Source organism: Aphelocoma coerulescens, chromosome 3 (genome assembly GCF_041296385.1).
Source record: "Aphelocoma coerulescens isolate FSJ_1873_10779 chromosome 3, UR_Acoe_1.0, whole genome shotgun sequence".
Classification (NCBI taxonomy): Eukaryota; Metazoa; Chordata; class Aves; order Passeriformes; family Corvidae; genus Aphelocoma; species Aphelocoma coerulescens.
In genome coordinates this window covers 15,656,189-15,683,907 of record NC_091016.1, presented here as the reverse complement: position 1 = coordinate 15,683,907, position 27,719 = coordinate 15,656,189, and the positions used below count along the sequence as shown (strand labels likewise).

At 56.5% G+C, this 27,719-nt stretch overlaps 1 protein-coding gene and 1 pseudogene across 1 annotated transcript; both read left to right on the top strand.

Annotated features, from left to right (window-relative positions):
- The first annotated feature begins 4,481 nt into the window (after positions 1-4,481).
- LOC138107004 (serine/threonine-protein kinase pim-1-like) lies at positions 4,482-10,893 on the top strand. Its single transcript, XM_069008335.1, has 8 exons — positions 4,482-4,547; positions 6,491-6,585; positions 8,575-8,677; positions 8,865-9,278; positions 9,371-9,421; positions 9,635-10,004; positions 10,217-10,393; positions 10,689-10,893. Exons 1-8 carry the CDS (start codon positions 4,482-4,484, stop codon positions 10,826-10,828), a joined length of 1,416 nt encoding a protein of 471 aa, XP_068864436.1. The 3' UTR covers positions 10,829-10,893.
- Positions 10,894-10,937: 44 nt separating this feature from the next.
- LOC138107003 (serine/threonine-protein kinase pim-2-like) lies at positions 10,938-27,500 on the top strand (annotated as a pseudogene).
- The last annotated feature ends 219 nt before the right edge of the window (positions 27,501-27,719 follow it).

Sequence of the window (27,719 nt, the reverse complement as noted above, 5' to 3'; positions counted from 1 at the left end):
CCTTTGAGCCCCGATGCTGCTGAGCTCTGGGGATGCTCGGTGCTCTCCAGCTCCCACACATCCATCATCTCAGGCTCACTGGCATTTAGGAAGTTCCACAGAGCTCCCTGCCCTGCTGCTCTCTGGAAGGCCTCTGCCTGCCCAAATTGCTCCAGGGCCCCCATGCCATGTCCAGCAAGGGGGGTGGAGGCAGCGGGGGCAGATGCACACCCTTCCTTAATATCCCATTGCCCCTGGCACAGCTAAAGAGCCAAACCAGGCCCTGTTCAAACTTCAGCGGAAGGATCACTTCCTGTCAGGGATATGCTGGGCCCTTTCTCAGCAAGGCTGGAATCAAGTACACAAGCCTTGGGTTGGACATTCTGTTTACCAAAGCTGTTGTTCATCCGCCTCCTCCTGCACCCCACGGCAAACCCAAAACAACTGCAGGTCCTGGCCTTGCTGCAAAGGCAATCGTGGGGGTGGGCTCTGGACTGCTCTCCCCATGGCCACCTGCCATCCCTTCCCTCTGGACAAAGCCATGCACGATTGCACAAAGCTGCCCAGAAGATGATGAAGTCTAGAAATAGCATCAGAGACAACTGGGCACAAGGGCATGGCTGTACAACTCAAAAGCCGACACAACCTGGAACTGACTTTGCAGGTCTGCCTGTTCCAGCAAACACCTTTCTCCGTCCAAACAGGACACAGCTGACAGAAAATACCACCAAGACACACAGATGGTTCACACATACCCGTAGTTCACTAAATGTAGAAGGATTGGTTCACAAGATTGGCCAACTTCAGCTGCTCTGACTGCCTGTTGGTGTTTTCTCAGCCATAAGACAGAGCAGGAGCCACAACAGAGCCCCAAAACCATGCAAAGACCTCCCCTGCTACTGATACACGCTGAGGACATGACGCCTGCACTACACACCCACTGCAAAGACAGCCTGAAGTGCAGTGTCCTGCTGAGCTCTCTCTTTGCTCAGCTGCTTCCCTGGGCTCACACCACAGCAAAAGCTCTCAGAGCTCTGCCTACAGCACATAAACTGGAAATCCACCAGACAGGACTTAGGCTGGTCCTTACCGTATGTCCTGTTCCCTCTGAACTCAGCTCCTGCTGTTTTCTTCTGTCATCACCATTGCCGGTGACAGTTTTCCCATTCTCCTGCTCTCCGCTACATATTTTGTTGGTGTTAGAAGAAGGAGAGCTCTTCTGGATGGGAGGCAATGGCTTGGAGGGAAGGAGCATGGAGGGAGATGCCACGGTAAACTTCTTGGCAAGAGTGTAGCCAGTCAGTCCTGCAAAATGGAGACACAAAATATAACAGAGGCCACAATGCCAACATAAAGTATCTGAAGCTACACTATTTCATTGGAGAGATTCCCAGGTAACTTCTAAAGAGCTGCACAGGGAAACACGCTCCTGCCAGCAGCCACTTGAGGCAGACCAGGGAGACACCCTGACCCACTTCCAGAGAGCCAGCACAGGAACAGCCTGGCCTCTGGGCTGCCCTGGGACAGCAGGGAGCCCAGAGCCCTGTGCTTTCCAGGAATGGCTCAGCTGCACACGCACCCTCCTGCTCCTCTCCCGGCCCCACAGCTGAGCAGCCCTACAGCTACACGGGGCACTGGGAGCTGCACAGCTCATTGCAGGGGGCACATGCAGGGCAGAACTGTTCCCTGGCAATGTGCCCAGGCTCTCTAGGCTGGCACAAGAGCCTTCCTCCCGCCAGAGAGCGGCCCAGCTCCCGCCTTACCTCTTTGTGAGGCTGAGCCATGCTCAGCCTTCACCGTGTCCTCCCTGGCAGTGACCCCGGGGGCAGCGCTGCTCAGCTGCCCCTGCCGGGGCTCCTGGGCCAAGGCCCCCTGAGCAGGCTGTGAGCGGAGACCTGCACTGCCAAGCCTGGGGGTCTGCACAGCATCCTTGCAGCCAGGCAGGGGAGGGAGGGCACCAGGGTGGGGAGGCCACACAGGGCCCTCCTTAGGCATGGTCTCCATCCACTTCTTCCTTGAGGCTTTGTCTTCAGAAGAAGCTGTAGATCAGGTCACAAGGGAAGAAGTGAGTTAGCTGAACTCCAGCCTTTGATATCTACTCATTGAATGGGTGAGGCATCCAAGGATTTTTTAAGTATTGAGAAGTTTGCTTTGTTTTTATCTTTCATGAAACTAGCATCGCTGTGATTGTTCTTAACCGTATGGACCTGGCAAGCCTGAAGGGCAAGGTGGAAGGCTGCAATGATAAGAGGGGAAAAAACCCATTCCTTCTTGCGACTGGGCTTCTGTGCATACCAAGTACAGACCCAGTCCTGACTGCTGTTCCTGCAAACCAGCAAGACCTCTCAGCAAGCAGGCAGGCCTTGCTGGTGTTTTAACAGCACTGTTATAACATCCTCAGGGGTCGAGCTGATCAGCCAGCAGACGAAGAAGGGGAAATTTATCTTTAGTGAGACCTGACATTGAGTGCTAAGATAGAAACAGGCCTTGCATCTTATGACCATGTCCACTTTGTGGTCTGCTGTGGCCACAGTCCCTGTCCTGACTGGCAGTATGAGTCATTTGGCTACTGAGAAAAAGGAGAAAGCAGAGTAAACCAAGGACAGAATGTTGTGATGCCTTGGGCATCCTTGCAGGATCATCTGTACCTGTCAGCCACCTACTCTGACACAGAGCCAGCACTGACCACCATCGACCAGTTTTCCCTGAAATCTGCTGGGATTTTTTTCCATTTGGCCGAGGCCTTTCATCTCCATTCTATCCTCACCTTTTTCTTCAGCGGTCTTTCCTTTTCCAGTGAAGTCCATGTTCGAACCCGTGCTTCTGCCTCGCAGAAGTATCTGGGTTTGAATTTGGGAACGCTCTCGGCGTAGACAGCGACGGGAGCTTGGTACCCAGCCTTAGAACAAGGTCGGGGGACTCCAATCGCCAGCAGTCGGCGCAGAGAGGCAGAGCCGGACGCGTCTCCTGCCGCTGTGCCTGTGACACCCGCGACCTTCACAACCTCAGCGCGGGGCTGCCCCTTTGTGACACGCTCGCCCGTGGTTCTCTCGTTTCCATGGCCGCAAAACCCCCATCCCAACACCATCCCCTTCCCTTCCCAAGGGCAGCCAGCCCTAAGCCCCAGCAGGCTAGGCCTGTGGGTTTGACACTGTCTAGGAGGAAAGGCACTTTCCAAAGCTACTTCTCAAGGCATTTATTTTTGTAACTCCCACTCAGATCTGGGCTGGGTTTTGCACTTTTTGGATTTGATTTTTTCTGTTCACATCAAACGAAGGGCTGGCACATGAACAGTGGTACCCCATGTTAGAAGTTGAAGAAGCTTTGCACTCTCCATTAGATATCCCCAGTATTCAAGCAGCCCATATCTGTAGGGAACAAATTGGCCTATCCAAACAATCCACTTTTGCTCTACTTCATTTTTCTAGGGGTTTATTCCCTGCTTTCCTTCCTGCAGAGACACCCAAACCCAACATAAACATGACCTGCCTCAAAATATTTCTGATCTTGGCTAATCCTAACAATTGAAAATCTACCTAATGGAAAAACCACTGGGCAGGTCATTCTGAAATGCTCTCCAACAGAGCTCCTAAAACTCAGAGAACTAATCATTCTCTACAGTCCTCCACCGATGATAAAATCATGTGGCAGCCAAGCGGTAAAAAAAAAGAATAACTTTCTGAAATCAGGATTTTTTTCCCCCTGTAGAACATTACAGTTACATTACCTACACACTCCTAGTCCAGAATTAATCCAGCAAAAATGCCACCTTACATACTCAGCAATACTTCTCCCCAGATGCATTCAGCATTCCAGCTGCATATCAGCAATTACGGAGTCATTCCAAAGGGGCCGTGCCCAGGATTTGGCAGAACTAACCCTGAGGCAAGGGATCAGTGGGTCTCATCCCTTTTTCTGCATCAGCAAAATTATTTGTTCAAATCTCATCTTTCCCATCTATTAAAGGAAGCTTTGCCCCCTGCAATAGATGCTCCCAGTATTCAGCGGGCCGATATGATCCGTGTGTCTGTAGGGTGTAAATTGGCCATGCAAATGTTCTCCTTCCTTGTGGCAGGGGTTCATTCCTGCTTTCTTTCCTGCAGACACACCCAAACCCAACATTAACATCACCTGCCTCAAAACAATTCTCATCTTGGCTGTCCCTGAACATTCAAAACTATACACAGAGCGTTTCCCTGTCCCCCGGGACAGGCTCTAAGGCTGGGCTCTCACTTGCACGGAATGAAGAAGAGCTGCTGCACTTGCCAGCGGCTCTGGGGTCTCGCGATCAGCGCTTTGAGTGCAGCTTTTGTACCCACTCTGCCTCCCTGAGCCGAGCAGCATTCCTGGGCATCGGCACCGCCGCTGCAGGCCAACATCCTCCGGGCACAGCTGCAGGAAGGAGATTGCAACGAGTCCTGGCTGAAGGAGTCTCCAGTCTGCTGCAGCCCTTCACCTGGGGCGGAATTGTCTTGTGCCGCCATGGGGGGAGCAAAGGGGCGATGGGCTCTGTGCAGATGAGGGTCTCCTCGGTGTGCTGCTGGTCGCTGGGCCCCACACAGCTGCTGGTGCGTTGCCCCGCAGCATCAGGAGCCTGCATGGAAAAATAACACTGCCAGTGCAAGTGACAGCCACCCATCCCTGCCATGGCCCTGCCCACAGGGCGTCCTGCCTACCAAACTGCTCGAGTCAGGTCATGTTAGAGCAACATAAAAAATGTTCAAATGATGCATTTTGCACATTCTGTCAAAATCATGGCCATACAGTCCACATGTTGGAGGCAGACTGCTGTCAGCAGAATGGGGGAAGCCCCAGCAGCTGCTCTCCCCATGGCAGGATGCCCATGGCAGCAGAGGCAAGTCTCTGACCTTGCCCACTGCAGTGGGACCCAGGACAGTGCTTTGGAGTTGTTCCCACGGAACTCAGGCTGCTGCTACAGCAGCAACATCACTTCACACATTTGATAACAAAGAGTTGGAATGGCACACAGGACTTGCCCCAAGAGCTACAAATAAAAGGCGGGGTGGTTAGAAGAGTTTGCTCCTTTTTAATACAAGCAGGCCTGGATTTAAGCAGGGACACTGGGCTAATCATACTGGGGACTGCTTTATAAGCCTTGTCTCTAGCAATTCCCACCAGCCTGCAAGATTTTGTCAGTAGAAAGGGGTAGCTAAGGTTTTACAGCACATCCATGAGCAAGTCTGGGCCAGAACTCAAAAGCACAAGACAAATACTCCCAAATCTGCCCCCCATGGGGAAAGGAAGCAGAAAAGCAGATGAAACAAGTGCCATTGAAGCTAAATTGCCTGCATTTATCTTCTGGTCCAACCTTTCTGTACAAAATCTCCTCAATTCAAACACACAGCTTAAGATCAAGGAATAAAAGTGTTTCGAGAGCATTTAAAGCCTGATTCCTCTTACTTGCACGGAAAGGTAGATGCTAAATTCCTTAAGAACACAAATGTGGGTCTGTTTGGGACTGCATCCTTCAAAACAAGGAATGGAGGTTTAGAATCACAGAACTGTTTCCATTGGGAAAGACCTTTAAGATCACAGAGTCCCCCCAATAACCTGAGGCCGCTAACACTGCCAAGGCCACCACTAAAGCATATCCCAGGACGGGATGCCATTGGCCTTCTTGGCCACCTGGGCACACGCTGGCTCACGTTCAGCCACTGCCAAGCAGCACCCTCAGCTCCTTTTCTGCTGGGCAGCTTTCCAGCCACTCTGCCCCCGGCCTGTAGCCTTCCGTGGGGTTGTTGTGGCCCAAGTGCAGGACGGGACACTTCACCTTGTTGAACCTCATACAACTGACCTCAGCCCATGATCCAGCCTGGCCAGATCTCTCTGTAGAGACTTCCTACCCTCCAGCAGATCAACGCTCCCACCCAGCTTGGCGTCATCTGCAAACTGGCTGAGATGCCCTTGATCCTCTCCTCCAGATCATTGATAAAGATATGAAACACGACTGGCCCCAGTGCTGAGCCCTGGGGAACACCACTTGGGACCAGCCACCAACTGCATTTAATTCCATTTAATTCCACCACTCCCTGGGCCCGCCCATCCTGACAGTCTTCACCCAGGGAAGGAAGAGTGCATTAAGTACTTCAGGCTTTTCTTCATGCTTTGTTCTATGTTTCCCCCCACATCCAGTAAAAGGCAGAGATTCTCCTCAGCCCTCCTTTTGTTGCTGTTGTATTTACAGAAATAGTTCTACTCTCTTTTGCAAGTTTCTAGGAAGAAATTCTTTACTGGGAGGCTGCTGAGGTACAGGGAACAAGTTACCCAGAGAAGCTGTGGATGCCCCAAGCCTGGAAGCATTCAAGGCCAGGTTGGATTGAGCCCTGAGCAACCTCGTCTAGTGGAAGATGTCCCTGCCCACAGCCAGGGCTTTGGAAGTAGAAAATCTCTCAGGATCTTTCCAATATAAATCATTCTGTGATTCCATGATTTCCCAGGAGGAGTCACATTAAATATGGGCGTTGTTTCCGGTTTCTCTCCCCACTTGCAGGTGGCCATCAAGCGAGTGTCCCGCGATCGCATCCCGGAGTGGGCGCTCCCCACCCCCCGCCCCAAAGAGACCAAAGCATCCCCCACAAGCCCACGGTGCTGCACCAGATCCCGGGCACGTGGCCTCCTCCAGTCCTTGGCGGCCTCGGGGAGGCTCCAGAGCCCTGTGTGCGGGACAGCTGCTGCAGCACCCACCGCTGTGCCTGGGGGCAAACAGCGCCCAAGGAGCGGCTGCGCAAGTTCAGAGTCTGAAGCAGAATCCCCGGTGCACGCAAGTGAGAGCTGGGATTTCAGGGGCTGCCAGGAGACGCTGAATTCCTCTCCTCGCTGCCCTTTCTAGCCACAGCCATGCTGATGCAATTGGAAGAATTGCCCCTGCCCAGGCAGCTCTCAGGTAGAAGACTGGCTTTTGCTCCTCATGTTTCTGAGGGGCTAGCTGCCAATTCCTCAGGTTTTCCTTCCAATTAATACGGGGTTATGACTATTTTTACTAGTTTATTACTAGTTTATTTCTAGTTTTACTTCCTGCAGCTCCCTGTGAGCGAGGAAGCACCACAAACCCTCTCCCTCAAAGCCTTGAGGTACTGCCCAAGCAGAACTTTTTCATGCTCTTTCCTCCTGGTGATTTTATAATCTCGTCCACAGTCTGAAAGCAAACTGATGCCGTAGGCAAAAGCTTGACCTTGGAACCCTAGGGCACTTTCTGTGCGTGTGTTTGTGTCCCCACGGCCTTCGGGTGAGCCTGGTGAGGCCGAGGCCTGGGGCCCTCAAGATGGCGCCGGGGAGCCCCCGGGGCAGCGGGGCGGGGCGGCAGAGGGTGGATTTCCCCCGAGCGAGCGAGGGAGCGAGGGAGCGGCGGGGAAAGGCGCGGGGAGCAGGGGAGGCACAAAGGCCCCGGGTCTCTGGCAAGCGGGCGGCCAGTCGCCAACTGCTGGCTCCCGGAGCCGCTGGCAGGGCCGTGTCTCCTCCACGCCGGTGACACTGCACCTGCAGCGCTGCATCCGGCTCTGCCGGGCTCCCCAGCACGGACGGCAAGGACACGGACGGGCTGGAGCACGTGCGGACGGGGGACACCGAGATTTAGCGAGCGCTGGAGCACCTCTCCTGCAAGGAAAGGCTGAGACAGCTGGGCTTGTTCAGCCAGCAAAAGACACTTAGGCTTAGGCTCGACGGAACCGTGGCCTTCCAGGACCTGACGGCAACCTACAAGAAAGCTGGAGAGGGACTTTGGACAAGGGCAGGCAAGGACAGGACAAGGGAGAATGGATCCAAACGGAAAGAGAGTAGGTTTAGATGAGGTATTCAGAAAAATGACTCTCGTGGCACAGGTTGCCCGGAGAAGGTGTGGCTACCCCCTCCCTGGCAGTGTTCAAGGCCAGGCTGGATGGAGCTCTAGACAAGCCCTTGGTCCAGTGCCAGGGGTCCCTAGCCACAGCAGGGGGGCTTGCAACGACGTGATCTTTCAGGTCCCGTCCAAGCCAAACCATGCCGTGACTCCGTGATTCTGGGATACTTCCCCTCCTCATCCTCTGGCAGAAAAAGAAGCTTGGGACCAAGTTCCACATTGCAGACTCTGTCTTTTGGCAGCCTGCAACTGTCTCAACAGAGGATGAAAAGAGATGACATTACTGACACGATTTATCTTTTCTACCTGAAAATTAAAGGCTCCACTCCTGTCCACTCTCGCACAACCATCAGGACAGGGAACTCTTCCCGGTGAAATGCTTCATCTCACCCAAGGAAGAAGAAAGCTACAAGCCCACACTTTTCTTTATTTCTGTATTGATTTATTAGGTTATTTCTTTCACGGGCATTTATTTCTTTGTTTGCTTCTTCCCTTCCGCGGGGCGCGCGCCGGCTCCTCCGGTGGGCTCGTGCAGGGAACGGACGAACGGAACGGCCGCGTGCTCCGGCGGCTCAGCGGCAGCAGCAGCGGCAGCAGCAGCGGCAGCAGCAGCGGCAGCAGCAGCGGCAGCAGCGCCTCTCTCGATCGGTTTTCCACTCGGATTTCCGCTCGCTCTCCGTCCCCTTCTCCCTCTCACACTCCACTCACTCCCGTCCCGTCCCTGTCTCCGCCTCTCCCAGCGCGGCTCATGCCGCGTCCCGCGGGCCGCCCCTCTGCGGGGCCGCCCCGTGCCCGCCGCGGTGCCGCCTCCGCCGGGCTCTCTCCGTCCTGGCAGCGGCTCTGGTGCTGGCGGAGCAGCACGCTCTTTTGGCTCCGCCTGGCGCGGGCCCTGGCCCGGCCCCGGCCGAGGCCCCTCCCGCGGCTCCGCCCGGAGCCGCCCCGCTGCCGCCCCTCGGCGGGGCCGCCCCCTGCCCGCCCCTGCCCGGCCCGCCGCGGTGCCGCCTCCGCCGGGCTCTCTCCGTACTGGCAGCGGCGCCGCTGGAAGTGCCGCTCGCTCTGGTGCTGGCGGAGCAGCACGCTCTTTTGGCTCCGCCTGGCGCGGGCCCTGGCCCGGCCCCGGCCCCGAACGAGGCCCCTCCGGCGCTTCCGCCCGGAGCCGCCCCGCTGCCGCCCGGCTCCCGCCCCGTCCCCGGCAGCGTCGTCCGCAGCATCGCCGGCAGCTTCCCCGCTCCGAACTCCGCCGCTCGTCAGCTCGGCCGCCGGCCCCGGGGCGGCTCGGGAAGCAGCAGCGCCCGGGGGCCCCGGGCAGAATGCCGAGAGCGCGGTGCCGCCCGCACGGGCGGAGAAGCCTCCCCTGGAGCAGCTCTACCGGCAGGGCCCGCTGCTGGGGAGCGGCGGCTGCGGCAGCGTTTACTCCGGGACCCGGCTCGCCGACGGCGCCCCGGTAAGAGTGGGGCCGGGTCGGAGGGGGGCGGCGGGCGGCGGGCGACGGGCGACGGGCGACGAGCTCAGCCCGCCGCTCGCCTTGACTTGCAGGTGGCCATCAAGCGAGTGTCCCGCGATCGCATCCCGGAGTGGGCGCGGCTGGTGAGTGAAAGCCGGCGGGGCGTGGCGGGCGGGGCTAGGGCGAGGCCCGGGAGGGTGGGAGCCGGGACGCTGCGAGGGGAGCGAGCGTGCAGTGAGCGGGGGCCGCGGAGCGTCCCGGGCCGGGCAATGGCGAGCGGCGCTGGGGCCGGGCCGGGGTGCCGAAGGCTCGGCGCAGCATCGGCCCCGCTGACGGCATCGCGGTCCCCCCCGCAGCACAACGGCGCCCTTGTGCCCCTGGAGCTGGCGCTGCTCTGGATGGTGTCGCGCCCTGGCTTCCGCGGCGTGGTGCGGCTCCTGGACTGGTTCGAGCTGCCCGACGGCTTCGCGCTGGTCATGGAGCGTCCGGAGCGCTGTCAGGACCTCTGGTACTTCCTGGAGGAGCGGGGCTTCCTGACGGAGCCCGTGGCGCGGGGGCTGTTCCGCCAGGTGCTGGAGGCCGTGCGGCACTGCACCAGCCGCGGCGTCCTGCACCGCGACATCAAGGCCGAGAACGTCCTCGTCGACCTGGCCACCGGCGAGGCAAAGCTCATCGACTTCGGGTGCGGCACGGTCCTCCAGGACACCTTCTACACCCGAATGTCAGGTGAGCCCGAAGGCGGGGCCCAGCCGGGCAGCAGAGATTCCCCCCTTTGCTGACAGAGGGGGAAGAGGGAGGGAGCGAGGGGAAATCCTTCTGCAGCCGGCTGCAGCCAAGTTGCTTTCCGGCGGGGCGAGGGCTGCCTGTTGTGGAACGGGAGCTGGCTGGGAGGGAGCAGCACTCATCAGGGCCTGATGAGCTGCGCCCGTGTCCCGTAGGCACGCCGGAGTACAGCCCGCCGGAGTGGATCCTCTTTGGCTGCTACCATGGCCAGCCAGCCACCATCTGGTCCCTGGGCATCCTGCTCTATGAGCTGGTCTGTGGGCACCTTCCTTTCAACACGGATGAGGACATCATCCGGGGCCAGCTCTTCTTCCCGCCCCGGGTGTCTCAAGGTGGGGATGCGCCTTCACGGCACGGGGGGAGGGGGGGAAGGACGTGGTTGGCAGAGGGCAGGTGGCACGCAGGCGTCCTGCTCTTGCAGCTAGGGAGGAGGCTGATCTGCTGGGGTTAGCTGGAGGAGGTGGCACGTGTGCCTCTGGGCTGCTCTCGTCCGAAAGGGAGGATCGACGGGAAGGTTGGGGTGCAGCTTCCGAGCGCTCCTAGTGTGGCCTGGGCACCGTGGAATCTGGGAGAGCAGGGGCAGGAGCCTTGTCCCGCTGAGCAGCGTTTTCCCGTTTCTCTCCCCAGAGTGCCAGCACCTCATCCGGTGGTGTTTATCCATGGACCCCGCGCACAGGCCGTCCTTGGAAGACCTGTTTGAGCATTCTTGGCTGCAGGACCGTCACCTGGCCCAGGAGAGAGCAGAGATCCATCCCTCTGCACAGTAGGATCCAGGAGCCCAGCAAGCACCAGCTGCACGCGTCTTGGGGCGCTCGAAGAAAACGGCAGAGCGTTTCCCTGCGGCCGTGGCACGGAGGAGAGAGCGCAGCCGAGGAGATGCTTCCGCTGGTCCTCGGCGCCTTGTGGAGGAAGCGGCTCAGTGCTCCCCATCCTATTGGAGAAGTCGTGGCAGTGCGGTGAAGTTGCCACGGACTGGAAAAGGGGAAACATCCCCCTGCAGCTCAATGGCATCGTGATGTCCCCGCAAGCCGAGGCACTGCCGGGGTGTTCTTCTGGAGCACGACCTGGAGCCGGACAACACCGTCCTCAAGCTGGCCGCTGGCGGGGCAAAGCCGGTTGGCTTTGGTTGCGACCCCTTCCTGGAGGACACGCTCTGCGCCCCGACGGAATCAAGATGAGTCCACAGCCGGCAGAGGGGTGGGGGGATGCTCGTGGTTCCAGGCGTGGCAGGGCTCGGCCGGGCCAGGCGCCGGAGCTTCCCCGCTTGGCGGCGCCGGGGAATATTAACTTTTCCGCCGGCCGCCAAGTTGCTTTTTGGCGGGACAGGGCACGGATGCTGTGCAGGGGGAGCCAGCGCCCGGCCTTGCTGACAGCTTCTGCCACCCAGCCTGGCCCGGGCTGGGGCGGGGGGAGCCAGCCTGGCAAAAGCATCCGTCCGTAGGGACGGGGGGCAGCAGAGGGGGGCGGGTTCCGAAGGCGTGCCCCAGCTGGTCTGCTTTGCGGGCCCTTGAGGAAGGGGTGGGCTTACGCGTGGGAAAGGTGGGGTTTTTCCCCAGCCGTGGAGAGCCTTAATGCTTGCATGGAGTGCTCAGACCCTCCCCAGGCCCGTGATACGGTGATAACCTTTGACGCTTTTTCTTGCTTCCAGGTCTTGTTTTGAATTGACTTTCATGCAATCGTTCTTTGCTTTTTCCAGGAAGATTGCACCGGGTGCCCGGACCGCATGGGGAAGCGCTGGCCTCCTGTGTGTGGAGTGCGTCCGGTGCCGGCGCTACCCCGGGGGGCCGCGGTCTGCGGGGCCATCGCCTTCAAGACGGACGAGGACCTCGTGCGGGATCGGCTCCTCTCCTGGCAGCAGGTCTCCAGAGGTGGGTACCCGGCTTCACAGCAACGGGTGGCAGAAGGGCTTCCGGCAGACGGCAGCGGGCACACGAGCATCCCGCTCTTGCAGCTGCTGAGGAGACTGCTCTGCCGTGTTTAAGTGGAGGCGGTGGAACGTGGCCTGCCATGCTGCTCTCCTCTAGAAACGGAGAATTGGCACTGCCAGCAGCCTGGCCCGGGCACAGGCCGTGCTGGGACAGGGGGGACAGGAGCCCTGTCCGGCTGACCGCGGCTTTCTGGTTTCTCTCCCCAGGGTGCCAGCACCTCAGGCACGGAAGCAGCACCGCTCGGCCTGCGAATCTGGGAGGGCTGGAGGGCGGCGGGTGTTAATTTGCTGTCAAAAATAAATCTTGTTCTTGTCGTTGTCATCGGAGCCTTTCTTTCATCCTTTTCCAAGCTTTTGGTCCCCTTCCTCCAGGGTAATCTTTTTGTGTCCTTCCTCAGCCACTCGGTGGCCTTTGGCAGGGGGGGTTAAGCAACGCGAAAATTTCAACAACAGCTCCTGTTGCCAACGGCAGCAGCCCCTTCGAGAAGCCGGAGCTGCCAGCCAGGCCCGCGTGTGCTTTGGAAAGGGGAGCGGTTTGCAGGGACGCAGTGGTCGCCCCGCTGCAAAAGCTGGGAGGAAATCAGAAGCGGCAAAATGCCATTTCGGCTCAAGCCCCGCCCAAATACTTCTTCATCTTTCCCCTCTGCTCCAAGATAGACAGGCAGGGCTGGACTCCGGCAAGGTTCCAAGTTCTTTGTGCTCCCTGGCATCAAAGGGATCACGATGGAAACTCTCGTAGGCAGTGACTGCGGTACAGCTCCTGAAGGAAAAAAGGGAGTGTCACGAGATGGGACATCCTTCTTGTCTCCTTTGTCTCCCCAGGAGCCCCTGAGAAAGAGAAATGCCTGCAAGGGCTTTATCTGACTCCTTCCCAGCCAGCCCTTCCCTCCTCGCTCCCGGGTCTTGTTTGCTCCGCAGGCCTCATTAGCTCGCTAAACTCAGAGGAGCCCCGGTAGGAAAAATCGCTGCCTGGCGTGGCGCTGGTTGATCCCTGTCTCATCTTGATTCCATTTGCCCTGCTCCCCAACCTCCCCCCCAAAGAGACCAAAGCATCCCCCACAACCCCACGGTGCTGCACCAGATCCCGGGCACGTGGCCTCCTCCAGTCCTTGGCAGCCTTGGGGAGGCTCCAGAGCCCTGTGTGCGGGACAGCTGCTGCAGCACCCACCGCTGTGCCTGGGGGCAAACAGCGCCCAAGGAGCGGCTGCGCAAGTTCAGAGTCTGAAGCAGAATCCCCGGTGCACGCAAGTGAGAGCTGGGATTTCAGGGGCTGCCAGGAGACGCTGAATTCCTCTCCTCGCTGCCCTTTCTAGCCACGGCCACGCTGATGCAATCGGAAGAATTGCCCCTGCCCAGGCAGCTCTCAGGTAGAAGACTGGCTTTTGCTCCTCATGTTTCTGAGGGGCTAGCTGCCAATTCCTCAGGTTTTCCTTCCAATTTCTGGAGGAAAAACTCTGTGTCACTTGGCTGCGTGTGTTTGCTTAGCTATGGTTTAAATCCCAGCCTAGTAAAGCCTGGGAAGGCTGGCATGTGTCAGGGAAAACTAGTCTGTGAGCTTATGGGGTTTCCTGCCATCACCAGCAGAGTGATGTGTCCTTTGGGGATTCCTCTGGAGACAAAATTAGGCATCTGCTCCCTCCTGCAATATTCTCTTAGATCTTTCTAAAATATCCTAGAAAAGACAGTGAAACTTCATGTCTACTTGCACACCCACTGTTTGAATAGGGGCATTTTTGTCTGACCGGGCAGCCGCGAGCCGGGTGCCTCCTCCCTCCCCTGCCGCAGCTGGAAAAAAAGTCGCTATCTCTGTGTGACCTTGAACAAGCTGCAAACTGCTTTGAAAAAGTTTTGCTCAGTTTTTCCTTCCCCTTCTCAGGCTCAGTTTAAAGGCATAAAAAGGCACAAAAATTAATTTCTGGGCATAGGGCAGCGATAAGGAATACACATCATAAAGTCACCCCAAGACACTAGTATTTCTGAGGGAAATTTTTTTACACCAAACCAGCTGGAGTCATCAAACAGCTGACCTGGCGTTTCGAGACATGGGCCAAGGGGGAACCTTTCAGTGTGTTTGGTCAAGGCCGGGCTATGCTCAAGGCAAAGGTGTGTCAGTGTACTCGGCTCCTTCTCTCCTCATGGTGTCCGGCAGGCACAGGAGCCCACAGCTCCTGCAGAAACCATCACGGCACTCCGTGGGAGCAAACTTGTGTCCAGTCCTCACACAGAGCTCTGGTGTCCAGCACTGCACCTCCTTGGAATGAGGAATTGTTGCAGTGCTCTTGGAAGGAGCTAAGGAGGTTTGGCCTTCAGATCAGCTCCTTCCTAGCTCCTGATTTGCTGCCCTGGCTAAGCTGCTGCCTGTGGCAACACTTGGTTCAGCTGACAGCCCTGCTCTGCTGGCGGGCAGCCATTGCAGGAGCTTTTGCTGGGGTCATTGAACCTTTCAGATCTTCCCAAGGAGAGCTAAGGAGAGAACTTGTCAAAGGAGCATTGCCTGGGCAAAGCTTTTAACATTAAATCTTTTCTTTGTGCTCACTACCATGCACAGTAAATATTTGAGGAAGCAAGCTTCCTGCTCCAGAAATTCCTCCAATCAGTCAGATTGCCAGAAAGAAAATGCAGATTTGAGATGTGTCATCTCACTTTAATTCATTGTATAGAGAAACACAGGAGCACTTCTTGTGAGCTGTGTGTCTAACCTAAGTGACCTTGCCACCAAGAACTGAGAAAAGTGGGGAGAGATGGAATCAGTGGCACAAGGATCTGCAGTAGGATTCTCCCGCAGGCCTGAGGAAACTGCCCCGGGGTTCCACTGGGCCATGGCTTTTTACATCAAAACTTCATGCTTCACGCTGGGGTGGTGAATCTTCCCTGGCCTTGTCAGGCCACACTGTGATCTCAGAAATGCTTGTTAGGCCTCAGCCTTGATGAACAGCCCCTGGACTAAGCTCCTCTTGAGCTTGCCCAAAACACTGAGTGCTCCCAGGAACTTGTGCTGTCTAACCAGATCCTGGGGTTTTCTATGAACAGTCTTGGAAACTACTTTTCTTGCCTGAATGCCATAACATCCTTCTTCTCGCACTTCCAAAGACAGGCTGCTGACCCAAAGTGCGGCCATGAGGAAGCATTTTATGACTGAAGCCCACTGTCTTGTGGCCCATCAACAGCGGCCCAAAAGGAAGCCCTCGAAGCTCTCCTGGACCACAGCAGCTGCCACTGGCAACCTCCAGTGGGGCCTCTCAGAGCCAGCGAGCTCAAGTTTCCTGTACTCACAGGATCGTCGATCAACAATGGATCCTGGGCCAATCCCCCCACTCCTCATGGCCCCAGTTTAACTACTGTTAAGCTTGAGTGCTGTTAAGCTTTTAGGCCACATTCCTTTTCATCCTTGTCCTTTCTCTCCCTTTGTCAAAACCCGTCTAAAAACACACACACACACACACACACACACACACAGAGTTCTCAGTTCATGTCTGGTTTGATTGACTGCATTTTGTTTGTTGCTTTTTTCCCTTGTTGTGCCTTAAAGGACTAGTAAGTAATAGTGTGAATGTTGCCAACAAATTTTGTTGAGCTGTTACTTCATATTCTGCACTAGTTTGAAAACAAACCAGTGAGAAATCACAAGACAGAACTGTAATTTAATAGGAAAATGAAAATAATTGCAATAGTACAAGAACACTGACAGAGTCAGGATACAACCTGACACCCTGTTAATCAGGGTGGTGGTAGCAGCCCAGATGAAGTGGTCCTATTGAAGCAGTGATCCTGTTGAAGGGTCTGGTCTTCGGCTGAAGGTCCAGTAGTAACTCTTATCCTCTGGGAACCCAGGAGGGAAGAGCTGCTTGTGCTTCAATCCTACCTGATTATATCCAGGTGGGAATGCTTGGCTCCTCCCCCTGGGTGGAGCATCTCCCAAGGGGCTGATGTAATTCTGTGAGTCATGCAGTGGGTCATTGCTTGCCCATTAAACAGAGATAGCCTCCAGAGGGATTTAGCAAGGATGAGTCATGGTAGGAGATAACAAACACAGCCCCATCTCTTTTAACAGCTTGTGAAGGTGACAATAGAATACATACTGTTGGTTGCATCTTACACTGTAACCTAGGACATATTCAATCTGGTTTTACTGATAACCTTGACAGTGAATTTTTAAGCAATCTCAGACACTCGTTCATAACAAGCCTTGGGAGCATGAGCTACAGGGCTGACATTGGAAAGCAGGAGAATCACTCTAAAGTGACCAGTTTAAATGTCCATTTCATTTCTCTTCTATTTATTTCACTCGATTAAGCCAAGCCAAGCTTTTCTTGGAGGCAGAATGTGTGTGGGACGTACTACGCCATTATCCCATAACTCTGGGCTGAATGGCACCCAGGCTGCAGTACAGATTTGAGGAACCCTTGTCACCTGTTCAATAACCTCACAGTTCACTCATCCTTCTGCAAACAAGTCGCAAACAACGCTGTTGGACTGCTGTCCTGGGTAAATATACATACAGATGCCTTTTCCAAAGCAGTGCCTCTTTTGCCAGTGAAATACACGTCCTCTTCTTACCTATGGAATTGTGATTGAAGACACCTCTGAGCCAGATCTGTCTGAGATTGCAAAGGAGCAAAGCTTTGGGATTTGGGCACATTCTCTTTGTTGCTTTGCTCAGGCCTTTTGTGAGCACAGAATACATTGAGGCAGAAAACTGTAGACTACACAGGATCTTCTGGGTCCATTGTCCCCCAAACATGGTAATAGGTGGCCCCATTGGAATGCTAACTAACAAACAGCAGCACAAATGACATGAAGAAAACATGGCAAAAGAGGAAGAGGAGAGGCCCTGTGAGGAAAGAATACCGTGAGACAGTGGCTTGTTGAGTCAGCTGCACTCTGACAACCTCTAGGCCAGCAGGTCTCACATTCTCAGCTTGTTTTTTTTAAAAATTATTTTATTTAAAACTGAAAAAAAACCCCTCAAAATAAAAGATATACAGTTGAAAATCTATTTTCAAATTTTAAAATATAAAATTACAACACATTTATTCAAACCTACATCTACATGTCAGAACATATGTACATCTGTAACTACAAAGCCTAATGTAAAAATCCAAATCTTCAAACATTCTTCAGACAGGCAGAACCCTCTTCCTGAGCTTGAGGAAAGAGAGCTCTTCTGGACAGGAGGCAAGGACTTTGACGGTTAGGGAACATAGGAAATGTCCAAGGAAAACTTCTTGATAAGACTGTACCAGTCATGCCTGCAAAGTGGAGACACAAAATATAAGAGAGGCCGCAATGCAAACCTAAAGCATCTGAAGCTACGTATTTAATGGGACAGACCACCTGGAAACTTCTAAAGAGCTGCACAGGGAAACACGCTCCTGCCAGCAGCCACTTGAGGCAGACCAGGGAGACACCCTGACCCACTTCCAGAGAGCCAGCACAGGAACAGCCTGGCCTCTGGGCTGCCCTGGGACAGCAGGGAGCCCAGAGCCCTGTGCTTTCCAGGAATGGCTCAGCTGCACACGCACCCTCCTGCTCCTCTCCCGGCCCCACAGCTGAGTAGCCCTACAGCTACACGGGGCACTGGGAGCTGCACAGCTCATTGCAGGGGGCACATGCAGGGCAGAACTGTTCCCTGGCAATGTGCCCAGGCTCTCTAGGCTGGCACAAGAGCCTTCCTCCCGCCAGAGAGCGGCCCAGCTCCCGCCTTACCTCTTTGTGAGGCTGAGCCATGCTCAGCCTTCACCGTGTCCTCCCTGGCAGTGACCCCGGGGGCAGCGCTGCTCAGCTGCCCCTGCCGGGGCTCCTGGGCCAAGGCCCCCTGAGCAGGCTGCGAGCGGAGACCTGCACTGCCAAGCCTGGGGGTCTGCACAGCATCCTTGCAGCCAGGCAGGAGCGGAAGGGCACCAGGGTGGGGAGGCCACACAGGGCCCTCCTTAGGCATGGTCTCCATCCACTTCTTCCTTGAGGTTTTGTCTCCAGAAGAAGCTGTAGATCAGGTACAAGGGAAGAAGTGAGTTAGCTGAACTCCAGCCTTTGATATCTACTCATTGAATGGGTGAGGCATCCAAGGATTTTTTAATTACTGAGAAGTTTGCTTTGTTTTTATCTTTCATGAAACTAGCATCACTGTGATTGTTCTTAACAGTATGGACCTGGCAAGCCTGAAGGGCAAGGTGGAAGGCTGCAACGATAAGAGGGGAAAAAACCCATTCCTTCTTGCGACTGGGCTTCTGTGCATACCAAGTACAGACCCACACAGTCCTGACTGCTGTTCCTGCAAACCAGCAAGACCTCTCAGCAAGCAGGCAGGCCTTGCTGGTGTTTTAACAGCACCGTTATAACATCCTCAGGGTTCGAGCTGATCAGCCAGCAGACGAAGAAGGGGAAATTTATTTTTAGTGAGACCTGACATTGATGGCAAAGATAGAAACAGGCCTTGCATCTTATGACCATGTCCACTTTGTGGTCTGCTGTGGCCACAGTCCCTGTCCTGACTGGCAGTATGAGTCATTTGGCTACTGAGAAAAAGGAGAAAGCAGAGTAAACCAAGGACAGAATGTTGTGATGCCTTGGGCATCCTTGCAGGATCATCTGTACCTGTCAGCCACCTACTCTGACACAGAGCCAGCACTGACCACCATCGACCAGTTTTCCCTGAAATCTGCTGGGATTTTTTTCCATTTGGCCAAGGCCTTTCATCTCCATTCTATCCTCACCTTTTTCTTCAGCGGTCTTTCCTTTTCCAGTGAAGTCCATGGTCGAACCCGTGCTTCTGCCTCGCAGAAGTATCTGGGTTTGAATTTGGGAACGCTCTCGGCGTAGACAGCGACGGGAGCTTGGTACCCAGCCTTAGAACAAGGTCGGGGGACTCCAATCGCCAGCAGTCGGCGCAGAGAGGCAGAGCCGGACGCGTCTCCTGCCGCTGTGCCTGTGACACCCGCGACCTTCACAACCTCAGCGCGGGGCTGCCCCTTTGTGACACGCTCGCCCGTGGTTCTCTCGTTTCCATGGCCGCAAAACCCCCATCCCAACACCATCCCCTTCCCTTCCCAAGGGCAGCCAGCCCTAAGCCCCAGCAGGCTAGGCCTGTGGGTTTGACACTGTCTAGGAGGAAAGGCACTTTCCAAAGCTACTTCTCAAGGCATTTATTTTTGTAACTCCCACTCAGATCTGGACTGGGTTTTGCACTTTTTGGATTTGATTTTTTCTGTTCACAACAAACGAAGGGCTGGCACATGAACAATGGTACCCCATGTTAGAAGTTGAAGAAGCTTTGCACTCTCCATTAGATATCCCCAGTATTCAAGCAGCCCATATCTGTAGGGAACAAACTGGCCTATCCAAACAATCCACTTTTGCTCTACTTCATTTTTCTAGGGGTTTATTCCCTGCTTTCCTTCCTGCAGAGACACCCAAACCCAACATAAACATGACCTGCCTCAAAATATTTCTGATCTTGGCTAATCCTAACAATTGAAAATCTTCCTAATGGAAAAACCACTGGGCAGGTCATTCTGAAATGCTCTCCAACAGAGCTCCTAAAACTCAGAGAACTAATCATTCTCTACAGTCCTCCACCAATGATAAAATCATGTGGCAGCCAAGCGGTAAAAAAAAAGAATAACTTTCTGAAATCAGGACTTTTTTCCCCCTGTAGAACATTACAGTCAATAGTAAAAGAGAGAAAGATAAGCTTTAATGAGATAGCTCACTCCTATTACCGCAGGCCTGGTTCCTACGGTATATCACTGTGTCCCACAGCCATAGGGAGGCGGAGGAGAGAAGTCCAGCAGGCAGGAATTGTGCAGCAAGATTGATTTATTTAATTATTTTACAAACTCTTTTATAGACTTTTTTCTTCATAGTCTAATTGGACAAAGGACCAACCACCCCTTGGGGGTGATTGGCTAAAAGCCTAAAACATCCATTGTCAAAATATTTTTCTACTATACCATAAACAAGACTTTTCAAGGTTGCAGGTGTCTTGGGTGTTTACATTCCCTGCTACCTCTTCTGTGAGAGAGAAAAGTCTCTCACGGACTTAGAAAATAGCAAGAAAATCCTCGCTAACAGTATTTTTGTACCTACACACCTAGTCCAGAATTAATGCAGCAAAAATGCCACCTTACATACTCAGCAATTCTTCTCCCCAGATGCATTCAGCATTCCAGCTGCATATCAGCAATTACGGAGTCATTCCAAAGGGGCCGTGCCCAGGATTTGGCAGAACTAACCCTGAGGCAAGGGATCAGTGGGTCTCATCCCTTTTTCTGCATCAGCAAAATTATTTGTTCAAATCTCATCTTTCCCATCTATTAAAGGAAGCTTTGCCCCCTGCAATAGATGCTCCCAGTATTCAGCGGGCCAATATGATCCGTGTGTCTGTAGGGTGTAAATTGGCCATGCAAATGTTCTCCTTCCTTGTGGCAGGGGTTCATTCCTGCTTTCTTTCCTGCAGACACACCCAAACCCAACATTAACATCACCTGCCTCAAAACAATTCTCATCTTGGCTGTCCCTGAACATTCAAAACTATACACAGAGCGTTTCCCTGTCCCCCGGGACAGGCTCTAAGGCTGGGCTCTCACTTGCATGGAATGAAGAAGAGCTGCTGCACTTGCCAGCGGCTCTGGGGTCTCGCGATCAGCGCTTTGAGCGCAGCTTTTGTACCCACTCCGCCTCCCTGAGCCGAGCAGCATTCCTGGGCATCGGCACCGCCGCTGCAGGCCAACATCCTCCGGGCACAGCTGCAGGAAGGAGACTGCAACGAGTCCTGGCTGAAGGAGTCTCCAGTCTGCTGCAGCCCTTCACCTGGGGCGGAATTGTCTTGTGCCGCCATGGGGGGAGCAAAGGGGCGATGGGCTCTGTGCAGATGAGGGTCTCCTCGGTGTGCTGCTGGTCGCTGGGCCCCACACAGCTGCTGGTGCGTTGCCCCGCAGCATCAGGAGCCTGCATGGAAAAATAACACTGCCAGTGCAAGTGACAGCCACCCATCCCTGCCATGGCCCTGCCCACAGGGCGTCCTGCCTACCAAACTGCTCGAGTCAGGTCATGTTAGAGCAACATAAAAAATGTTCAAATGATGCATTTTGCACATTCTGTCAAAATCATGGCCATACAGTCCACATGTTGGAGGCAGACTGCTGTCAGCAGAATGGGGGAAGCCCCAGCAGCTGCTCTCCCCATGGCAGGATGCCCATGGCAGCAGAGGCAAGTCTCTGACCTTGCCCACTGCAGTGGCACCCAGGACAGTGCTTTGGAGTTGTTCCCACGGAACTCAGGCTGCTGCTACAGCAGCAACATCACTTCACACATTTGATAACAAAGAGTTGGAATGGCACACAGGACTTGCCCCAAGAGCTACAAATAAAAGGCGGGGTGGTTAGAAGAGTTTGCTCCTTTTTAATACAAGCAGGCCTGGATTTAAGCAGGGACACTGGGCTAATCATACTGGGGACTGCTTTATAAGCCTTGTCTCTAGCAATTCCCACCAGCCTGCAAGATTTTGTCAGTAGAAAGGGGTAGCTAAGGTTTTACAGCACATCCATGAGCAAGTCTGGGCCAGAACTCAAAAGCACAAGACAAATACTCCCAAATCTGCCCCCCATGGGGAAAGGAAGCAGAAAAGCAGATGAAACAAGTGCCATTGAAGCTAAATTGCCTGCATTTATCTTCTGGTCCAACCTTTCTGTACAAAATCTCCTCAATTCAAACACACAGCTTAAGATCAAGGAATAAAAGTGTTTCGAGAGCATTTAAAGCCTCTTACTTGCACGGAAAGGTAGATGCTAAATTCCTTAAGAACACAAATGTGGGTCTGTTTGGGACTGCATCCTTCAAAACAAGGAATGGAGGTTTAGAATCACAGAACTGTTTCCATTGGGAAAGACCTTTAAGATCACAGAGTCCCCCCAATAACCTGAGGCCGCTAACACTGCCAAGGCCACCACTAAAGCATATCCCAGGACGGGATGCCATTGGCCTTCTTGGCCACCTGGGCACACGCTGGCTCACGTTCAGCCACTGCCAAGCAGCACCCTCAGCTCCTTTTCTGCTGGGCAGCTTTCCAGCCACTCTGCCCCCGGCCTGTAGCCTTCCGTGGGGTTGTTGTGGCCCAAGTGCAGGACGGGACACTTCACCTTGTTGAACCTCATACAACTGACCTCAGCCCATGATCCAGCCTGGCCAGATCTCTCTGTAGAGACTTCCTACCCTCCAGCAGATCAACGCTCCCACCCAGCTTGGCGTCATCTGCAAACTGGCTGAGATGCCCTTGATCCTCTCCTCCAGATCATTGATAAAGATATGAAACACGACTGGCCCCAGTGCTGAGCCCTGGGGAACACCACTTGTGACCAGCCACCAACTGCATTTAATTCCATTTAATTCCACCACTCCCTGGGCCTGCCCATCCTGACAGTCTTCACCCAGGGAAGGAAGAGTGCATTAAGTACTTCAGGCTTTTCTTCATGCTTTGTTCTATGTTTCCCCCCACATCCAGTAAAAGGCAGAGATTCTCCTCAGCCCTCCTTTTGTTGCTGTTGTATTTACAGAAATAGTTCTACTCTCTTTTGCAAGTTTCTAGGAAGAAATTCTTTACTGGGAGGCTGCTGAGGTACAGGGAACAAGTTACCCAGAGAAGCTGTGGATGCCCCAAGCCTGGAAGCATTCAAGGCCAGGTTGGATTGAGCCCTGAGCAACCTCGTCTAGTGGAAGATGTCCCTGCCCACAGCCAGGGCTTTGGAAGTAGAAAATCTCTCAGGATCTTTCCAATATAAATCATTCTGTGATTCTATGATTTCCCAGGAGGAGTCACATTAAATATGGGCGTTGTTTCCGGTTTCTCTCCCCACTTGCAGGTGGCCATCAAGCGAGTGTCCCGCGATCGCATCCCGGAGTGGGCGCTCCCCACCCCCCGCCCCAAAGAGACCAAAGCATCCCCCACAGCCCCACGGTGCTGCACCAGATCCCGGGCACGTGGCCTCCTCCAGTCCTTGGCGGCCTCGGGGAGGCTCCAGAGCCCTGTGTGCGGGACAGCTGCTGCAGCACCCACCGCTGTGCCTGGGGGCAAACAGCGCCCAAGGAGCGGCTGCGCAAGTTCAGAGTCTGAAGCAGAATCCCCGGTGCACGCAAGTGAAAGCTGGGATTTCAGGGGCTGCCAGGAGATGCTGAATTCCTCTCCTCGCTGCCCTTTCTAGCCATGGCCACGCTGATGCAATCGGAAGAATTGCCCCTGCCCAGGCAGCTCTCAGGTAGAAGACTGGCTTTTTCTCCTCATGTTTCTGAGGGGCTAGCTGCCAATTCCTCAGGTTTTCCTTCCAATTAATACGGGGTTATGACTATTTTTACTAGTTTATTACTAGTCTATTTCTAGTTTTACTCCCTGCGGCTCCCTGTGAGCGAGGAAGCACCACAAACCCTCTCCCTCAAAGCCTTGAGGTACTGCCCAAGCAGAACTTTTTCATGCTCTTTCCTCCTGGTGATTTTATAATCTCGTCCACAGTCTGAAAGCAAACTGATGCCGTAGGCAAAAGCTTGACCTTGGAACCCTAGGGCACTTTCTGTGCGTGTGTTTGTGTCCCCACGGCCTTCGGGTGAGCCTGGTGAGGCCGAGGCCTGGGGCCCTCAAGATGGCGCCGGGGAGCCCCCGGGGCAGCGGGGCGGGGCGGCAGAGGGTGGATTTCCCCCGAGCGAGGGAGCGAGGGAGCGAGGGAGCGGCGGGGAAAGGCGCGGGGAGCAGGGGAGGCACAAAGGCCCCGGGTCTCTGGCAAGCGGGCGGCCAGTCGCCAACTGCTGGCTCCCGGAGCCGCTGGCAGGGCCGTGTCTCCTCCACGCCGGTGACACTGCACCTGCAGCGCTGCATCCGGCTCTGCCGGGCTCCCCAGCACGGACGGCAAGGACACGGACGGGCTGGAGCACGTGCGGACGGGGGACACCGAGATTTAGCGAGTGCTGGAGCACCTCTCCTGCAAGGAAAGGCTGAGACAGCTGGGCTTCTTCAGCCGGCAAAAGACACTTAGGCTTAGGCTCGACAGAACCGTGGCCTTCCAGAACCTGACGGCAACCTACAAGAAAGCTGGAGAGGGACTTTGGACAAGGGCAGGCAAGGACAGGACAAGGGAGAATGGATCCAAACGGAAAGAGAGTAGGTTTAGATGAGGTATTCAGAAAAATGACTCTCGTGGCACAGGTTGCCCGGAGAAGGTGTGGCTACCCCCTCCCTGGCAGTGTTCAAGGCCAGGCTGGATGGAGCTCTAGACAAGCCCTTGGTCCAGTGCCAGGGGTCCCTAGCCACAGCAGGGGGGCTTGCAACGACGTGATCTTTCAGGTCCCGTCCAAGCCAAACCATGCCGTGACTCCGTGATTCTGGGATACTTCCCCTCCTCATCCTCTGGCAGAAAAAGAAGCTTGGGACCAAGTTCCACATTGCAGACTCTGTCTTTTGGCAGCCTGCAACTGTCTCAACAGAGGATGAAAAGAGATGACATTACTGACACGATTTATCTTTTCTACCTGAAAATTAAAGGCTCCACTCCTGTCCACTCTCGCACAACCATCAGGACAGGGAACTCTTCCCGGTGAAATGCTTCATCTCACCTAAGGAAGAAGAAAGCTACAAGCCCACACTTTTCTTTATTTCTGTATTGATTTATTAGGTTATTTCTTTCACGGGCATTTATTTCTTTGTTTGCTTCTTCCCTTCCGCGGGGCGCGCGCCGGCTCCTCCGGTGGGCTCGTGCAGGGAACGGACGAACGGAACGGCCGCGCGCTCCGGCGGCTCAGCGGCAGCAGCAGCGGCAGCAGCAGCGGCAGCAGCAGCAGCAGCGCCTCTCTCGATCGGTTTTCCACTCGGATTTCCGCTCGCTCTCCGTCCCCTTCTCCCTCTCACACTCCACTCACTCCCGTCCCGTCCCTGTCTCCGCCTCTCCCAGCGCGGCTCATGCCGCGTCCCGCGGGCCGCCCCTCTGCGGGGCCGCCCCGTGCCCGCCGCGGTGCCGCCTCCGCCGGGCTCTCTCCGTCCTGGCAGCGGCTCTGGTGCTGGCGGAGCAGCACGCTCTTTTGGCTCCGCCTGGCGCGGGCCCTGGCCCGGCCCCGGCCGAGGCCCCTCCCGCGGCTCCGCCCGGAGCCGCCCCGCTGCCGCCCCTCGGCGGGGCCGCCCCCTGCCCGCCCCTGCCCGGCCCGCCGCGGTGCCGCCTCCGCCGGGCTCTCTCCGTCCTGGCAGCGGCGCCGCTGGAAGTGCCGCTCGCTCTGGTGCTGGCGGAGCAGCACGCTCTTTTGGCTCCGCCTGGCGCGGGCCCTGGCCCGGCCCCGGCCCCGAACGAGGCCCCTCCGGCGCTTCCGCCCGGAGCCGCCCCGCTGCCGCCCGGCTCCCGCCCCGTCCCCGGCAGCGTCGTCCGCAGCATCGCCGGCAGCTTCCCCGCTCCGAACTCCGCCGCTCGTCAGCTCGGCCGCCGGCCCCGGGGCGGCTCGGGAAGCAGCAGCGCCCGGGGGCCCCGGGCAGAATGCCGAGAGCGCGGTGCCGCCCGCACGGGCGGAGAAGCCTCCCCTGGAGCAGCTCTACCGGCAGGGCCCGCTGCTGGGGAGCGGCGGCTGCGGCAGCGTTTACTCCGGGACCCGGCTCGCCGACGGCGCCCCGGTAAGAGTGGGGCCGGGTCGGAGGGGGGCGGCGGGCGGCGGGCGACGGGCGACGGGCGACGAGCTCAGCCCGCCGCTCGCCTTGACTTGCAGGTGGCCATCAAGCGAGTGTCCCGCGATCGCATCCCGGAGTGGGCGCGGCTGGTGAGTGAAAGCCGGCGGGGCGTGGCGGGCGGGGCTAGGGCGAGGCCCGGGAGGGTGGGAGCCGGGACGCTGCGAGGGGAGCGAGCGTGCAGTGAGCGGGGGCCGCGGAGCGTCCCGGGCCGGGCAATGGCGAGCGGCGCTGGGGCCGGGCCGGGGTGCCGAAGGCTCGGCGCAGCATCGGCCCCGCTGACGGCATCGCGGTCCCCCCCGCAGCACAACGGCGCCCTTGTGCCCCTGGAGCTGGCGCTGCTCTGGATGGTGTCGCGCCCTGGCTTCCGCGGCGTGGTGCGGCTCCTGGACTGGTTCGAGCTGCCCGACGGCTTCGCGCTGGTCATGGAGCGTCCGGAGCGCTGTCAGGACCTCTGGTACTTCCTGGAGGAGCGGGGCTTCCTGACGGAGCCCGTGGCGCGGGGGCTGTTCCGCCAGGTGCTGGAGGCCGTGCGGCACTGCACCAGCCGCGGCGTCCTGCACCGCGACATCAAGGCCGAGAACGTCCTCGTCGACCTGGCCACCGGCGAGGCAAAGCTCATCGACTTCGGGTGCGGCACGGTCCTCCAGGACACCTTCTACACCCGAATGTCAGGTGAGCCCAAAGGCGGGGCCCAGCCGGGCAGCAGAGATTCCCCCCTTTGCTGGCAGAGGGAGAAGAGGGAGGGAGCGAGGGGAAATCCTTCTGCAGCCGGCTGCAGCCAAGTTGCTTTCCGGCGGGGCGAGGGCTGCCTGTTGTGGAACGGGAGCTGGCTGGGAGGGAGCAGCACTCATCAGGGCCTGATGAGCTGCGCCCGTGTCCCGTAGGCACGCCGGAGTACAGCCCGCCGGAGTGGATCCTCTTTGGCTGCTACCATGGCCAGCCAGCCACCATCTGGTCCCTGGGCATCCTGCTCTATGAGCTGGTCTGTGGGCACCTTCCTTTCAACACGGATGAGGACATCATCCGGGGCCAGCTCTTCTTCCCGCCCCGGGTGTCTCAAGGTGGGGATGCGCCTTCACGGCACGGGGGGGGGAAGGACGTGGTTGGCAGAGGGCAGGTGGCACACAGGCGTCCTGCTCTTGCAGCTAGGGAGGAGGCTGATCTGCTGGGGTTAGCTGGAGGAGGTGGCACGTGTGCCTCTGGGCTGCTCTCGTCCGAAAGGGAGGATCGACGGGAAGGTTGGGGTGCAGCTTCCGAGCGCTCCTAGTGTGGCCTGGGCACCGTGGAATCTGGGAGAGCAGGGGCAGGAGCCTTGTCCCGCTGAGCAGCGTTTTCCCGTTTCTCTCCCCAGAGTGCCAGCACCTCATCCGGTGGTGTTTATCCATGGACCCCGCGCACAGGCCGTCCTTGGAAGACCTGTTTGAGCATTCTTGGCTGCAGGACCGTCACCTGGCCCAGGAGACAGCAGAGATCCATCCCTCTGCACAGTAGGATCCAGGAGCCCAGCAAGCACCAGCTGCACGCGTCTCGGGGCGCTCGAAGAAAACGGCAGAGCGTTTCCCTGCGGCCGTGGCATGGAGGAGAGAGCGCAGCCGAGGAGATGCTTCCGCTGGTCCTCGGCGCCTTGTGGAGGAAGCGGCTCAGTGCTCCCCATCCTATTGGAGAAGTCGTGGCAGTGCGGTGAAGTTGCCACGGACTGGAAAAGGGGAAACATCCCCCTGCAGCTCAATGGCATCGTGATGTCCCCGCAAGCCGAGGCACCGCCGGGGTGTTCTTCTGGAGCACGACCTGGAGCCGGACAACACCGTCCTCGAGCTGGCCGCTGGCGGGGCAAAGCCGGTTGGCTTTGGTTGCGGCCCCTTCCTGGAGGACACGCTCTGCGCCCCGACGGAATCAAGATGAGTCCACAGCCGGCAGAGGGGTGGGGGGATGCTCGTGGTTCCAGGCGTGGCAGGGCTCGGCCGGACCAGGCACCGGAGCTTCCCCGCTTGGCGGCGCCGGGGAATATTAACTTTTCCGCCGGCCGCCAAGTTGCTTTTTGGCG